Source organism: Nerophis lumbriciformis, linkage group LG36, assembly GCF_033978685.3.
Source record: "Nerophis lumbriciformis linkage group LG36, RoL_Nlum_v2.1, whole genome shotgun sequence".
In the NCBI taxonomy this organism is placed as follows: Eukaryota; Metazoa; Chordata; class Actinopteri; order Syngnathiformes; family Syngnathidae; genus Nerophis; species Nerophis lumbriciformis.
Genome location: NC_084583.2, coordinates 10,336,160 through 10,353,776, shown reverse-complemented (window position 1 = coordinate 10,353,776; position 17,617 = coordinate 10,336,160). Strand labels below are relative to the sequence as shown.

Genomic DNA, 17,617 nt, shown 5'->3' with positions numbered 1-17,617 from the left:
AAGGGGTCTCAGGATGAAAGTGTCACAGGGAGAACATGCAAACTCCACACAGGAAGACTTCGAGCCCGGGGATCAAACACAGGACCTTTTTATTGTGAGGCACATGCACTAACCCCTGTACCACCGCGCCGCCCCATATTCATACCAAAGAATAATAATAAAGACATGGATGACAGAGTCTGGTGTGGATGAACTTGACAGGCTAACCTCCTCCAACTTCCGAGGACAAAGCTACGAACAATGGGAGACCGGGCTTTCTGCTCCGCCGCTCCCAGTCTGTGGAACGCTCTTCCTGACCACCTGAGGGCACCACAGACTGTGGATGTTTTTTTTTAAAAAGGCTTAAAAACCCTTCTTTTTAAAAAAAGCCTTTTTTTTTTTTTTTTTTTTTTTTAAAAATATATGCATACTAGTTTTAGCTACTCCTCTCTGAGCTGCCACCTTAACGTGGTAGAGGAGTTTGCGTGTCCCAATGATCCTAGGAGCTATGTTGTCCGGGGGCTTCCATGCCCCCTGGTAGGGTCTCCCAAGACAAACAGGTCCTAGGTGAGGGATCAGACAAAGAGCAGCTCGAAGACTTCTATGGAAATGCAAGAACCGAGACTCAGATTTCCCTCGCCCGGACGCGGGTCACCGGGGCCCCCCTCCGGAGCCAGGCCCGGAGTTGGGGCACGATGGCGAGCGCCTGGTGGCCGGGCCTGTCCCCATGGGGCCCGGCCGGGCACAGCCCGAAGAGGCAACGTGGGTCCCCCCTCCAATGGGCTCACCACCCATAGCAGGGGCCATAGAGGTCGGGTGCAATGTGAGCTGGGCGGTAGCCGAAGGCAGGGCACTTGGCGGTCCGATCCTCGGCTACAGAAGCTAGCTCTTGGGACGTGGAACGTCACCTCGCTGGGGGGGAAGGAGCCTGAGCTAGTGCGCGAGGTAGAGAAGTTCCGGTTGGATATAGTCGGACTCACCTCGACGCACAGCAAGGGCTCTGGAACCAGTTCTCTCGAGAGGGGCTGGACTCTCTTCCACTCTGGCGTTGCCAGCAGTGAGAGGCGACGGGCTGGGGTGGCAATTCTTGTTGCCCCCCGGCTCAGAGCCTGCATGTTGGAGTTCAACCCGGTGGACGAGAGGGTAGCTTCCCTCCGCCTTCGTCTGGGCTTCCCTGCTTAGGCTGCTGCCCCCGCGACCCGACCTCGGATAAGCGGAAGAAGATGGATGGATGGATGGATGGATAGTTTTAGCTATTTGGTTGTTCTAGTTTTTTTTGTTTTTTTTATTATCTTTTTTATACACTGTAGCACTTTGAGGTTGTTTACTCAATGTAAAGAGCTTTTTATAAAAAAAACTATTTTTATTATTATTAATAAACACTTAAAAATTGTCAAATAAAGCTGCATAGTCTGAAATAAGAAACATGTTAAAGAGGGTGGGGACCCCCTCAGATCCCCCACTGGGGAGCCTAGAAAACACCTCATTGTTATCTCAGTCCACTAAAACATGTGCTAGTACACTTCTACACTTTTATACTTCTACACTACTCCATTTTTATGCTTTTATTTTGAAAGAGTCGGTCAGGTCAGCTGATCTCTGACGGCTGGTCTTCGAAGATAAAAAGGGACTTTTCAGTCGCCTTCCTCAGTACAGTCAGTACAGTAGGAGCCAGCACACACGGGTAAGGAGAAGCAAACTTCAAACTTTATATTTCAATGTTAGCTTAGCTCTAATAGCTAATAGCAAAGGTCTTTGCATGCTTGCATACTTTTATTTTGTATTCTGCTTCATTTGACTATTCTGCTATATAAATATATATATATATAAAACTATATAAATATATATATATAAAACTATATAAATATATATATATATATAAAACTATATAAATATATATAAAACTAATATATATATATATATATATATATATATATATATATATATATATATATATATATATATATATATATTCCCTTTTCATGCAGCGTGGCAGAAAAGCAAGCAGAGTAGGAAGTGCAATAAAGTCTTTTAATAGGTCTTCATCATATTGGATGTTTGGCTTCTTACAGAGAATAAGTGTTGACAAATAACATTTCAACAAATAACATTTCAACAAAAAACATTTGTAGAAATGCTGTGAAGTCAAGCGGTGAGTTTGTTGTCGGGAAGAAAAAGAAAAAAACAAAGAGTTTGAGTTTTCTGAGAAAGAATCACTTTCACTTTCTCTGAGGAAATGCAACATAAGTGAAAGTTTGTCTGACTTTATTATTTTCTGCTTTCTTTTCTTACAGCAACATGGCGACACATGTAAGTCCACTTTTCATTTTTACTTACATTCACTTTTATTAGATTATCATTAACTTATATTATATAATTCACTTACTTATATTATCATTCACTTCTATTAGATTATCATTCACTTCTATTAGATTATCATTCACTTCTATTATATTATCATTCACTTATATTATATTATCATTCACTTATATTATATTATCATTCACTTATATTATATTACCACTCACTTATATTATCAGACTGATATCATTCACTTATATTATATTATAAATGACTTATATTATATCATCATTCACTTATATTATATTATCACTCACTCACTTATATTATCATTCACTTATATTATAATTGACTTATATTATCATTCACTTATATTATCACTCACTTACATTATATTATCATTGATTATATTATATTATCACCCACTTATATTAGATTATCATTAACTTATATTATATAATTCACTTACTTATATTATCATTCACTTACTTATATTATCATTCACTTACCGGTATATTACATTATCATTCACTTATATTATATTATCACTCACTTATATTATATTATCACTCACTTATATTATATTATCATTCACTTATATTATATTATCACTCACTTATATTATCATTCACTTATATTACCACTCACTTATATTATCATTGACTAATATTATCATTCACTTATATTATATTATAATTGACTTATATTATATTATCATTCACTTATATTATCACTCACTTATATTATCATTGACTTATTATATTATCATTCACCTATATTAGATTATAATTGACTTATATTGTATTATCATTCACTTATATTATCACTCACTTACATTATATTACCATTGACTTATATATTATCGCCCACTTACAGTATATTATATTATCATTGGCTTATATTATATTATCACCCACTTATATTATCATTCACTTATATTATATCATCATTGACTTATATGATATTATCATTGGTTTATATTATCATTGACTTTTATTATATTATCACCTACTCATACTATATTATCATTGACTTATATTATCACTCACTTATATTATCATTGACTTACATGATTGTGGAAGAATTCTGCTCCCTGGTGGGTTCGCAGGGCCCTCGAAGGACGAGATCGTCATGGGCAGGTTTGAACTTCCTTATTTCTCAATAGTGATGGGTCCGGCAACACCGATGCATCGGCGCATGCGTCGAGCTCATAGAGCAAAACCCTGTGTCGGTGCGCGTACCGCTTTTAGAAAGTCACGTGACCGATCATGAGCTGTTTTGATCACGTGACCGATACGCGAAATGTGTCGCACTGACGCCTCCTCTGTGCCCTGTGAGCGGCTCTTTTCTACAGCCGGAGAAATAATAACTAAGAGAAATCGTCTAAAATGTAATACGCCAGAAAAACTTTTTTTTTTTTTTTTTTTTATAAAAATGTATAAAAAAATAAAATTAAAAAAATTCCCAGTCCACAATCATCCACAACACGTTCTCTTTGATTTCCATGTTATGATACATGTTCACATTATTTATTGACTGTATCTAAAAAAGATAAAAATATATTTTTATTTAAATGAAGATATGAAATAATCCTAAATGAAATACAATGACTTGGTTTATATTATTGTATATACTAGGGCAGGGGTCACCAACGCGGTGCCCGCGGGCACCAGGTAGCCCGTAAGGACCAGATCAGTCGCCCGCTCGCCTGTTCTAAAAATAGCTCAAAGAGCAGCACTTACCAGTGAGCTGCCTCTATTTTTTAAATTGTATTTATTTACTAGCAAGCTGGTCTCGCTTTGCTCGACATTTTTAATTCTAAAAGAGACAAAACTCAAATAGAATTTGAAAATCCAAGAAAATATTTTAAAGACTTGGTCTTCACTTGGAATAAGCGGTAGGAAATGGATGGATGGATGAGTCTTCACTTGTTTAAATAAATTCATTTATTTTTTACTTTGCTTCTTATTACTTTTAGAAATACAATTTTAGAGAAAAAATACAACCTTAAAAATGATTTTAGGATTTTTAAACAAATATACCTTTTTACCTTTTACATTTCTTCCTCTTCTTTCCTGACAATTTAAATCAATGTTCAAGTAAAACAATTTTTTATTATTATTGTAAAGAATAATAAATATTTTAGCTTCTGGTTTTTCGACGAAGAACATTTGTGAAATATTTCTTCAAACTTACTATGATTAAAATTCAAAACAATTATTCTGGCAAATCTAGAAAATCTGTAGAATCAAATTTAAATCTTATTTCAAATTATTTTGAATTTCTTTTAACATTTTTGTTCTGGAAAATCTAGAAGAAATACTGATTTGTCTTTGTTAGAAATATAGCTTGGTCCAATTTGTTAAATATTCTAACAAAGTGCAGGTTGGATTTTAACCAATTTAAAACATGTCATCAAAATTCTAAAATGTATCTTAATCAGGAAAAATTACTAATGATGTTCCATAAATTATTTTTTTAATTTTTTCAAAAAGATTGAAATTAGCTAGTTTTTCTCTTCTTTTTGTCGGTTGAATTTTGAATTTTAAAGAGTCGAAATTGAAGATAAACTATGTTTCAAAATTTTATTTTAATTTTTTTCGTGTTTTCTCCTCTTTTAAACCGTTCAATTAAGTGTTTTTTTCCATAATTTATTCTCTACAAAAAAACCTTCCATAAAAGGAAAAAAAAAAGTACGACGGAATGACAGACGGAAATACCCATTTTTTTTTATATATATACATTTATTTATTTAGCTATTCTTGTTTAAATCACACTTATGTGTAACTTACAAATGACAATATATTTATTTATTTAAGTGTGTATCACACTGGTAGCCCTTCGCATTAATCAGTACCCAAGAAGTAGTTTTTGGTTTCAAAAAGGTTGGTGACCCCTGTACTAGGGCATAAAATCAGTGTCAGTTGAGTCGGTCCATAGGTTGCCTGTAGGGATTTTTAATGTCCAGCAGATGTCAGTATTTAGTGACACAGTATCGACACAGTATCAATACAGTTTTGCAATGTGTCGAAACGCTTCATGACGCCTCATCAACCCATCACTATTTCTCAATAATACAAGTCTATTTCGTGCTTTTCGGCACTTCCACCTGCTCCTCGCTCCGCCGCCTGCTTACAGCTTTTCAGCCGGCCGCGTCTTCGTCTGCGTCTTGCTGTCGGTTTCTCTCGCTCCTCCAGCACTCCTGGCTCTCCACCTCCTTCTACCCTGTCACTCTCGGCCGCTGTTCTTTTAACTGCTGCGAGGGGATTAGCTGATTGTGAGCAGGTGCGCGATCCCCGCACCTGCTCACAATTGCGGCGTCCCTCTCGACGCGCACAGTCTCACCGCTTATACGATATTATCATTGACTTATATTATATTATCATTGACTTATATGATATTATCATGGACTTATACGTTATTATCACCTACTCATATTATATTATCACTCACTTATATTATATTATCATTGACTTATATATTATCATTGACTTATATGATATTATCATTGACTTATATTATATTATCACCTACTCATATTATATTATCATTGACTTATATGATATTATCATTGACTTATATTATATTATCACTCACTTATATGATATAATTGACTTATATGATATTATCACGGACTTATATTATATTATCACCTACTCATATTATATTATCACTCACTTATATTATATTATCATTGACTTATATTATATTATCACTCACTTATATGATATTATCATGGACTTATATTATATTATCACTCACTTATATGATATTATCATTGACTTATATTATATTATCACTCACTTATATGATATTATCATTGACTTATATTATATTATCATTGACTTATGTGATATTATCATTGACTTATATTATATTATCACTCACTTATATGATATTATCATGGACTTATATTATATTATCACCTACTCATATTATATTATCACTCACTTATATTATATTATCATTGACTTATATTATATTATCACTCACTTATATGATATTATCATGGACTTATATTATATTATCACTCACTTATATGATATTATCATGGACGTATATGATATTATCATGGACTTATATGATATTATCATTGACTTATATTATATTATCACTCACTTATATGATATTATCATGGACTTATATTATATTATCACCTACTCATATTATATTATCACTCACTTATATTATATTATCATTGACTTATATTATATTATCACTCACTTATATGATATTATCATGGACTTATATTATATTATCACTCACTTATATGATATTATCATGGACGTATATGATATTATCATGGACTTATATGATATTATCATTGACTTATATTATATTATCACTCACTTATATGATATTATCATGGACTTATATTATATTATCACCTACTCATATTATATTATCACTCACTTATATTATATTATCATTGACTTATATTATATTATCACTCACTTATATGATATTATCATGGACTTATATTATATTATCACTCACTTATATGATATTATCATGGACGTATATGATATTATCATGGACTTATATGATATTATCATGGACTTATATGATATTATCATGGACTTATATTATATTATCACTCACTTATATGATATTATCATGGACTTATATGATATTATCATGGACTTATATGATATTACTATAGTAATAAGAATATTTCCTCCATGTGTGCCAGCGTGAAGTGAAACCACAGCCTGGGGACTTGATAGAGATCTTCAGGCCGGGCTACCAGCACTGGGCTTTGTATGTGGGCGACGACTTGGTGGTCCATGTGGCTCCCCCCTGTGAGTTCTGCTCTCCTACTTGCATTATACACACACATATTATTATTATTATTATATGATTATTATATTAAACACACACGGCCTGGTGGTCCATGTGGCTCCCCCCTGTGAGTTCTGCACTCCTACTTGCATTATACACACACACACACATTATTATTATTATATGATTATTATATTATACCTTGGAGGTGTGTTCAGGCTCCTTGTGTTGGAACTTTGCTTAGTAGTTTAGTTTAGTTGATTAAGGACTGCCATTAGTCTACGCTGCAGTGGAGACTATTCTTCCAGGCAAAACACACATCCATCCATCCATTTTCTACCGCTTGTCCCACAAAAGAAAATATTACAATGCAGTACAACATGATCAATAATATAATGTTGTAATACAAAAATGGCAACAACAAAAAACAAACAATAACTTGGAGTTTACATAATAATATTCAAACCGAAGATAAAAAGAGCAATATAAAAAAAGATAATATATTTTAGCAAAAATAATGGCCTATAATATACACATTAGTGTACCAACGACAAACAATAAGTGACAAAAAAGTACCATCCATCCATTTTCTACTGCTTGTCCCACAATCATTAAAATAGTCAATAATCAATAAAAGCAGTCATGACATTAGGTACAACCTAGAATAATCTCTTTCTGCAACACTTAACCTCTTAGTCTATTCTTAAAATCCACTATGCTGGTGATTGACAGCAGACATTGTAGACAAGTAGTTTAGACCAGGGGTGTCAAAGGTACGGCCCCAGGGCCGGATCAGGCCCGCCAACAGCTTTTATTGGATGAGTTTGCCAAGCATAAAAATGAACCTGAAATTTTGGAATGAAAGAAACTGCTGTTCTAAATGTGTCCACTAGATGTCGCAATAGCAATTATTTGTATCTTTGTAGATGATGTACAAAATAAACCACATGTTTCAGTTTCGCAAACTCCTTAGTAAATTCCCCAAAACGTCAGCGTAGAGTTATTGAGTCTGTTTAGCTGATTGGAGAGCTGGCTTGCGCAACCAGTGGGTCAGTGACCATGACTTCCCTTTTGTTTGGTCAGCCGTTTTACTGCCCTGTTACAGACACCATTTAGAAAATATTAAGGTATGTAAATAAACATTTATCAAATCTTTCTGTGTAAATAACTAATTCCACAACATATATATCTGCAGTTTATAGTCCGGTATATATGGATTTATAGTCCGGTATATATGGATTTATAGTCCAGTATATATGGATTTATAGTCCGGCATATATGGACTTAAAGTCCGGTATATTTGGACTTATAGTCCGGTGTATATGGACTAATAGTCCGGTGTATATGGATTTATAGTCTGGTGTATATGGACTTATAGTCCGGTATGTATGGACTTATAGTCCGGTATATATGGACTTATAGTCCGGTATATTTGGACTTATAGTCTGGTGTATATGGACTAATAGTCCGGTGTATTTGGACTTATAGTCTGGTGTATATGGATTTATAGTCCGGTGTATATGGATTTATAGTCCGGTGTATATGGATTTATAGTCCGGTGTATATGGACTTATAGTCCGGTATATATGGACTTAAAGTCCGGTATATTTGGACTTATAGTCCGGTGTATATGGATTTATAGTCTGGTGTATATGGACTTATAGTCCGGTGTATATGGACTTATAGTCCGGTATATATGGACTTATAGTCCGGTATATATGGACTTATTGTCCAGTATATTTGGACTTATAGTCTGGTGTATATGGATTTATAGTCCGGTGTATATGGATTTATAGTCCGGTGTATATGGATTTATAGTCCGGTATATATGGACTTAAAGTCCGGTATATTTGGACTTATAGTCCGGTGTATATGGACTAATAGTCCGGTGTATTTGTATTTATAGTCTGGTGTATATGGATTTATAGTCCGGTGTGTATGGATTTATAGTCCGGTATATATGGACTTATAGTCCGGTATATTTGGACTTATAGTCTGGTGTATATGGACTAATAGTCCGGTGTATTTGGATTTATAGTCTGGTGTATATGGATTTATAGTCCGGTGTATATGGATTTATAGTCCGGTGTATATGGACTTAATAGTCCGGTATATATGGACTTAAAGTCCGGTATATTTGGACTTATAGTCCGGTGTATATAGACTAATAGTCCGGTGTATATGGATTTATAGTCTGGTGTATATGGACTTATAGTCCGGTGTATATGGATTTATAGTCCGGTATATATGGACTTATAGTCCGGTATATATGGATTTATAGTCCGGTATATTTGGACTTATAGTCTGGTGTATATGGACTAATAGTCCAGTGTATTTGGACTTATAGTCTGGTGTATATGGATTTATAGTCCGGTGTATATGGATTTATAGTCCGGTGTATATGGATTTATAGTCCGGTGTATATGGATTTATAGTCCGGTGTATATGGACTTAATAGTCCGGTGTGTATGGACTTGTAGTCCGTTGTATATGGACTTATAGTCCGGTGTGTATAGATTTATAGTCCGGTGTGTATGGATTTATAGTCCGGTGTGTATGGACTTATAGTCCGGTATATATGGATTTATAGTTCGGTGTATATGGACTTATAGTCCGGTATATATGGATTTATAGTTCGGTGTATATGGACTAATAGTCTGGTGTGTATAGATTTATAGTCCGGTGTGTATAGATTTATAGTCCAGTGTATATGGACTAATAATCCGGTGTATATGGATTTATAGTCCGGTGTATATGGATTTATAGTCCGGTGTGTATAGATTTATAGTCCGGTGTGTATGGACTTATAGTCCGGTGTGTATGGACTTATAGTCCGGTATATATGGATTTATAGTTCGGTGTATATGGACTAATAGTCCGGTGTGTATGGATTTATAGTCCGGTATATATGGATTTATAGTCCAGTGTATATGGACTAATAGTCCGGTGTATATGGACTTATAGTCCGGTGTGTATAGATTTATAGTCTGGTGTGTATGGATTTATAGTCCGGTGTGTATGGAGTTATAGTCCGGTGAATATTGATTTATAGTCCGGTGTATATAGACTAATAGTCCGGTGTATATGGACTTATAGTCTGGTGTGTATGGATTTATAGTCCGGTGTATATGGACTTATAGTCCGGTATATATGGACTCATAGTCCGGTGTGTATGGATTTATAGTCCGGTATATATGGATTTATAATCCGGTATATATGGACTTATAGTCCGGTATATACGGACTTATAGTCGGGTGTATGTGGAAAAATATTGTTTTCCATAAAATGTAGGCCATATAAAATATAGAATTTAATGGATAACTGGCTTCATAATTATATGTCAGTCACTTATTTATTTTTAATTGAACTACACGTTTGTAATGTTAATGTATGATAATAAGTTGCTTACATTATTAGTAAACACAACACTATTAGTTCATTATTATTACAGATTATAACTATTTTTCAACCTAAATGTACACAAACATAACTAAAAACACATTATTATTATGATGATATAATGAAGTGGCAGGCCATATAAAATGATGTGGCAGGCCAGATGGTTTGACAGCTGTGTTTCAGAGTAAAGCGTTCATTGTAATTCTGCCATCAAGTGTTTGACAGAATTGAAAGAGGGTGTTGTTGAAATGCACTTTCCTCATGGCAGCGGAGTGTGCAGGTGCGGGCCCCAGCAGCATGATGTCCATCTTGGCGGACAGGGGCCTGGTGAAGATGGAGGAGCTGTGGACGGTGGTGGGGAACGACCGCTACCAAGTCAACAACATCCTGGATGACGAATACCAACCCCGCCCAGTCTATGTCATCTTGAGGGAAGCCAAAAGGCTGGTGGGCCACATGGTGTCCTACAGCCTCTTCAGTGCAAACTGTGAGCACTTTGTCACCAACCTGCGCTACGGAAAACCAGAGTCCCGCCAGGTAGGGCTTTTATTTTGAAGGAGTTGACCTTTGTACGCCACCTCCATGGACATGACACCTAACAGTTGTACTTAAGACATGTTGCAAGTGAGAGTGGCCTGATTGATTAGCAATGTCCAGATACTACTTTTAACTTCCCATTGATCCGATATCAGCACCAATCATTCATACACTATATTGCCAAAAGTATTTGGCCACCTGCCTTGACTCACATATGACCTTGAAGTGCCATCCCATTCCTAACCCATAGGGTTCAATATGACCTTTTGCAGCTATTACAGCTTCAACTCTTCTAGGGAGGCTGTCCACAAGGTTGCAGAGTGTGTTTATAGGAATTTTCCACCATTCTTCCAAAAGTGCATTAGTGAGGTCACACACTGTTGGTGGAGAAGGCCTGGCTCTCAGTCTCAGTTCTAATTCATCCCAAAGGTGTTCTATCGGGTTCAGGTCAGGACTCTGTGCAGGCCAGTCAAGTTCATCCACACCACACTCTGTCATCTATGTCTTTATGGACCTTGCTTTGTGCACTGGTGCACAGTCATGTTGGAAGAGGAAGGGGGCCCGCTCCAAAGTGTTCCCACAAGGTTGGGAGCATGGAATTGTCCAAAATGTTTTGGTATCCTGGAGCATTCAAAGTTCCTTTCACTGGAACTAAGGGGCCAAGCCCAACTCCTGAAAAACAACCCCACACCATAATTCCTCCTCCACCAAATTTCACACTTGAAATGTAGCGTTCTCATGGCAACCTCCAAACCCAGACTGGTCTATCAGGTTGCTAGATGTAAAAGCGTGATTCATCAGTCCAGAGAAGGCGTCTCCACTAGTCTAGAGTCCAGTGGCGACGTGCTTTACACCACTGCATCCCACGCTTTGCATTGGACTTGGTGATGTAGGGCTTAGATGCAGCTGTTCGGCCATGGAAACCCATTCCATGAAGCTCTCTGCGTACTGTACGTGGGCTAATTGGAAGGTCACATGAAGTAGCAACTGACCGTGCAGAAAGTCTTTGTGACGACCGGGGCGCATGGCTCGTTCTCTCAGGAATGCAGACGGGCGTCAGACACAGCGTGTAGGTAGGAAAAATGATTTATTAAGAATTAAATCAAAAGGGAACAAACAAAAACGTGCTCATAGTATGGAAACAAACTAGGAAGCAAGACAGACTGACAGGGAAGGCAGGCTTGAATAATAATGTCAGTGATGACAAACAGGTGCGCGTCGGGAACACACGCGGCAGGTGAAAACAATAAGCAGCCATGGCAACAAACTCAGGTGTACAAACAGGCACTCAAGGAGTCCAAAACTAACAAAAAACACAAGTGCCTCGAAAACGTAAACAAAATTATGATCCGGGCAGCGGATCATAACAGTACCCCCCCTTAAGGGGAAGATTCCAGATGTCCCCTGGAAAATTTAAAACCCACCAACTATAAGAAAGTTCAAGAGTCAAGGGAGGGTGGAGGGAGGATTTGGCAGAGGGTCGCCAGGCCACGTGTCCCCGAATCCACCGGGGACGAGTCAGGTGGCGGCGGCGAATGGAATGCCGCAGCCGCAGGCGCGGCGGGCGACCACGGAACGGCCACATTCGTGGCCGCCGAGAGGGTGGGCGTGAGTGGCGCCAGAAGTTCAGCAGCCGGAGAGTTATATGACAACGTCCTGGGCGTCGCTGCTGTTTGCGCCACTGGCGCCCATTCACTGACCTTTGAGAGAGCTGCTTGCGCAGCCGGACCACTCGAGGTCGCTGAGACGACGATGAGGGCGAGGAAGGTGGCGGCGCCCTGGGAAGGCCCACCGGAGACGAGGAGAAAGCAGACGTCGCCGTGGGAGCATGAGGAGTCGACGTCGCTGTGGGAGCAGGAGGAGTCGCCGTCGCCGTGGGAGGAGTCGACGTCACTGTGGGCGGAGCAGGCGGCTCGCCTGCCGGCGTGGGCGGAGCAGGCGGCTCGTCTGCTGGCGTGGGCGGAGCAGGCGGCTCGTCTGCCGGCGTGTGCGGAGCCAGAGGCGAAGCAGGAGTTCGGGCTGTCGTCGTGGAAGCAGGTGCTGGTGCGGGAACCAGCCTTGGAGCAGGAGCTGGTGCGGGAACCAGCTTTGGAGCAGGTGCTGGTGCGGATACCAGCCTTGGAGCAGGTGCTGGTGCGGAAACCAGCCTTGGAGCAGGTGCTGGTGCGGAAAGCAGCCTTGGAGCAGGTGCTGGTGCAGAAACCAGCCTTGGAACAGGTGCTGGTGCGGAAACCAGACTTGGAGCAGGTGCTGGTGCGGAAACCAGACTTGGAGCAGGTGCTGGTGTGAGAACCAGACTTGGAGCAGGTGCTGGGCGTGACTTTGGCGGAGGTGGCCTGGCCGGGGGTTGCGGCTTAGCACGCCGAAGGACTGGTGGTGGCGGCCGGGCCGATGGTTGCGACTTAGCAGGCTGAAAAACCGGCGGTGGTGGCCGGGCAGGAGGTTGCGGCTGAGCATGCCGAAAAACCAGTGGTGGCGGCCGGGCAGGGGGTTGCGGCTTAGCATGCCGGAGGACTGATGCTGGTGGCCGGGCAGGAGGTTGCGGCTTAGCACGCCGAAGGACTGGTGGCGGTGGCCGGGCAGGAGGTTGCGGCTTAGCTAAACGCAGTTGTGCCACCCCATTAGCACAGCTCCCAGCACTAGCCCCCCCCCCCCCCCCCTCAAGACGTGGATACCAGACGCGCTCGTTGCTGTTTGAAACCGTCTTCAGAGGTGGGTGGAGGGAGGTCAGAAGGAGGGCAGAATCCTCCCCTTTAAATTGTCCACATTGTCTGTTCATCTCCCCAATATCATGGGACTGTAGGGACGACCAGAAGGGAGAAAACAGAGGAGTGGGCGGAGCTTGAGCCATAGGGGGTGGGGCCAAAGTAATTGGGGGTGGAGCTTGAAAGTCAGAAGGTGACTGGGACTGACTAGACTTATATTTAACAAAAATGTCCTGATAGTGTTTTATTGTAGAATTAAAGTCATTAGGAAGTGGCTGACAGAAAGAATTGACTGAATGTAAAAAAATGTCTTTGTCTATGACGTCATCAGAAATAGACGAGAGCGCGTCATCAGGGGGCGTGTCGTTACGGGGCGCCAATGGGATGACATCATAGCTGCAGTCCCAGTGATTGACGGGCCAGTCGGATAACTCTTTGGAAAAGTGATCAGTATAATTACCAAACATTTGAGGATGGGGATCCTGGGCTGCTTGTTGATGGCTGTGTTCCGGAGGGAAGAATTGCGGGATTTGCGCGTCTCTTTCGCGAGCCGAAGCCTTCTTGTCAGACTTCCGCCTTCGCTTACGCGTGCGAGCGGGTTGAGAGCGGACCTCCCCGGGCCAGATGGAGTCGATCGGGACCAGAACACCTCCAGGTCCCCATTTCATCTCCTCATCTGGAGAACAGCGGAGCGTCTCTGCTTCCATCACTCGGAGGACCATCCACGCACCTTCATCTACCTCCGTCATGCCCGCAGCGAGAGAGCTTCTTCTTACTTGCTTCCTACTGTGACGACCGGGGCGCATGGTGATGCGGGACTCGTTCTCTCAGGAATGCAGACGGGCATCAGACACAGCGTGCAGGTAGGAAAAATGATTTATTAAGAATTAAATCAAAAGGGAACAAACAAAAACGTGCTCATAGCACTTAAGGCAAAAAACTAAATGGGCTAGCGTGGGAGCTAGCAAGTAACAAGAGCAGGAAACAAAAGTCGTCATCTGTTGTATGGAAACAAACTAGGAAGCAAGACAGACTGACAGGGAAGGCAGGCTTGAATAATAATGTCAGTGATGACAAACAGGTGTGCGTCGGGAACATACGCGGCAGGTGAAAACAATAAGCAGCCATAGCAACAAACTCAGGTGTACAAACAGGCACTCAAAGAGTCCAAAACTAACAAAAAACACAAGTGCCTCGAAAACGTAAACAAAAATATGATCCGGATCATAACAGTCTTTGCACTATGCTGACCCTCTCTGTCAGTTTACGTGGTCTACCACTTGGTGGCTGAGTTGCTGTTGTTCCCAAACTATTCACTTTTCTTATAATAAAGTTGACTTTGGAATATTTAGGAGCGGGGAAAATTTCAGGACTGGATTTGTTGCACAGGTGGCATCCTATGACCGTTCCAGAGAGCGGCCCATTCTTTCACAAATGTTTGTAGAAACAGGCTCCATGCATAAGTGCTTGATTTGATACACCTGTGATTAGGACACCTGGTTCTCATCATTTGGATGGCTGACCAAATACTTTTGGCAATATAGTGTACCTTGTGCTGTGACCGTCAATATTTTAATCAGGCAAATAAAAGGGAAACATCTATTAATTGAGTTTTGTTGTTAAAGAGTGTCATCTCTCTTTGCAGGTGTGCCAGGCGGTAGAAGCGACCGCGTGGACAGGTTTGGGCCTTGGTGCGGCGGCCCTTACAGCTGTAGCTCTGGTTGAATGGACTGAAAAAAAGAAACAGGAAAGGCAAAGACAGGAGGAATCTGCTTGCATTGCTCTTTGTTTAGGTGTCCTTGTATGCATCCTTGTTTTATGGACTCTTTATTCATGGATGTTCTGATCTCACCAATTCACCCAAATTCAACCAATCCCTGCACATTATGGGCAGCAACCAAACTTTGCCGAATCTCTGCAAATTTGTTGTGCATCACCATGGACTGAGAGGCTACCATGCAAGAAGGAAGCTCTTGCTCCAGAAGCCACACCTTAAGGCTCGTTTAAGATAAGACCCATCCATCCATCCATCTTCTTCCGCCCAGACTTCCCTCTCCCCAGCCACTTCGTCCAGCTCTTCCTGTGGGACCCCAAGGCGTTCCCAGGCCAGCCGTGAGACATAGTCTTCCCAACGTGTCCTGGGTCTTCCCCGCGGCCTCCTACCGGTCGGACGTGCCCTAAACACCTCCCTAGGGAGCACCCAACTGCGCCCAAGACCCAACCTCCGGGCTGATGATTTTAGCTTGTCCTGAAGAATTTGGAGGTAATCCTCCTTTTTCATTGACCCATTTAAAGCACCAGTTCTATTGGCAGCAAAACAGGCCCAGAGCATAATACTACCACCACTATGCTTGACGGTAGGAATTGTGTTCCTTTACCACGTCAAAAGGTTGGGTCTTGGGCACAGTTGGGTGTTCCAACAGGACAATGACCCCAAACACACCTCAAAAGTGGTAAAGGAATGGCTAAATCAGGCTAGAATGAAGGTTTTAGAATGGCGTTCTCAAAGTCCTGACTTAAACGTGTGGACAATGCTGAAGAAACAAGTCCATGTCAGAAAAGCAACACATTTAGCTGAACTGCACCAATTTTGTGGTCAAAAATTCAAGCAGAAGCTTGTGGATGGCTACCAAAAGCGCCTTATTGCAGTGCAACTTGCCAAGGGACATTTAAGCAAATATTAACATTGCTGTATGTATACTTTAGACCCAGCACATTTGCTCACATTTTCAGTAGACCCTTAATAAATTGATAAAAGAAGCAAACTTCATGAATGTTTTTGTGACCAACAAGTATGTGCTCCAATTTGATTCATGTTGATTATGTCTGCAGCACGATGCCAAACAAAGAAAGGATACAGAAAAGGAAGGAGAAGGAGCGCCAGGAAGCAGCTAAGGGTAGCAGACCTCTTAATGCATGGCTAAAACCAAGTACCGTATTTTCCGCACTATAAGGCGCACCGGATTATTAGCCGCACCTTCTATGAATTACATATTTCATAATTTTGTCCACCAATAAGCCGCCCCGGACTATAAGCCGCGCCTACGCTGCGCTAAAGTGAATGTCAAAAAAACGCTGCGCTAAAGTAAATGTCAAAAAAACAGTCAGATAGTTCAGTCAAACTTTAATAATATATTGAAAACTAGCGTTCTAACAACTCTGTCCCAAAATGTACGCAAATGTGCAATCACAAACATAGTAAAATTCAAAATGGTGTAGAGCAAAAGCAACATAATGTTGCTCGAACGTTAATGTCACAACACACAAAATAAACATAGCGCTCACCTTCTGAAGTTATTCTTCATTCGTAAATCCTTCGAATTCTTCGTCTTCGGTGTCCGAATTGAAAAGTTGCGCAAGCGTGGGATCCAAAAATGGCCGGCTCCGTCTCGTCGAAGTCATCGGATTCAGTGTCGCTGTTGTTGTGCAGCAGTTCTGTGAATCCTGCCTTCCGGAAAGCTCGGACCACAGTTGTGACCGAAATATCTGCCCAGGCATTTACGATCCACTGGCAAATGTTGGCGTATGTCGTCCGGCGCTGTCTGCCCGTCTTAGTGAAGGTGTGTTCGCCTTCGGAGCTGTGTGAAAAAAGCCACCCGGCCTCTTCGCGTAAACTTCCCTTAACCACTCGCTCATCTTTTCTTCATCCATCCATCCCTTCGAGTTAGCTTTTATGATGACGCCGGCTGGAAAGGTCTCTTTTGGCAAGGTCTTCCTTTTGAATATCACCATGGGTGGAAGTTAGCATGGCAAGCTAGAACCACAGTGAAGGATGACTTCTCATTCCCTGTGGTGCGAATATTCACCGTACGTGCTCCCGTTCCACAGTGCGGTTCACAGGAATATCAGTTGCTGTGAAATACGGTAGTAATCCGTGTGCGGATGGAGAGATTGCGTCTTTTTATGAACCGGAT

At 40.7% G+C, this 17,617-nt stretch overlaps 1 protein-coding gene across 3 annotated transcripts; it reads left to right on the top strand.

Annotated features, from left to right (window-relative positions):
• Positions 1-1,591: 1,591 nt before the first annotated feature.
• On the top strand, positions 1,592-16,459 carry LOC133576999 (phospholipase A and acyltransferase 3-like). Of its 3 annotated transcripts, none has more exons than XM_061930463.2 (6): positions 1,639-1,663; positions 2,274-2,289; positions 3,389-3,419; positions 6,974-7,082; positions 10,730-10,998; positions 15,349-16,459. In XM_061930463.2, coding segments are annotated over exons 2-6 (612 nt in total). In that variant the 5' UTR covers positions 1,639-1,663; positions 2,274-2,287; the 3' UTR covers positions 15,550-16,459. The 3 variants fall into 3 exon arrangements, with proteins under 3 accessions (XP_061786448.1, XP_061786447.1, XP_061786446.1); XM_061930462.2 differs by having other exon boundaries at positions 1,644-1,663; positions 3,363-3,419; XM_061930464.2 differs by lacking the exon at positions 3,389-3,419 and having other exon boundaries at positions 1,592-1,663.
• Positions 16,460-17,617: the final 1,158 nt, after the last annotated feature.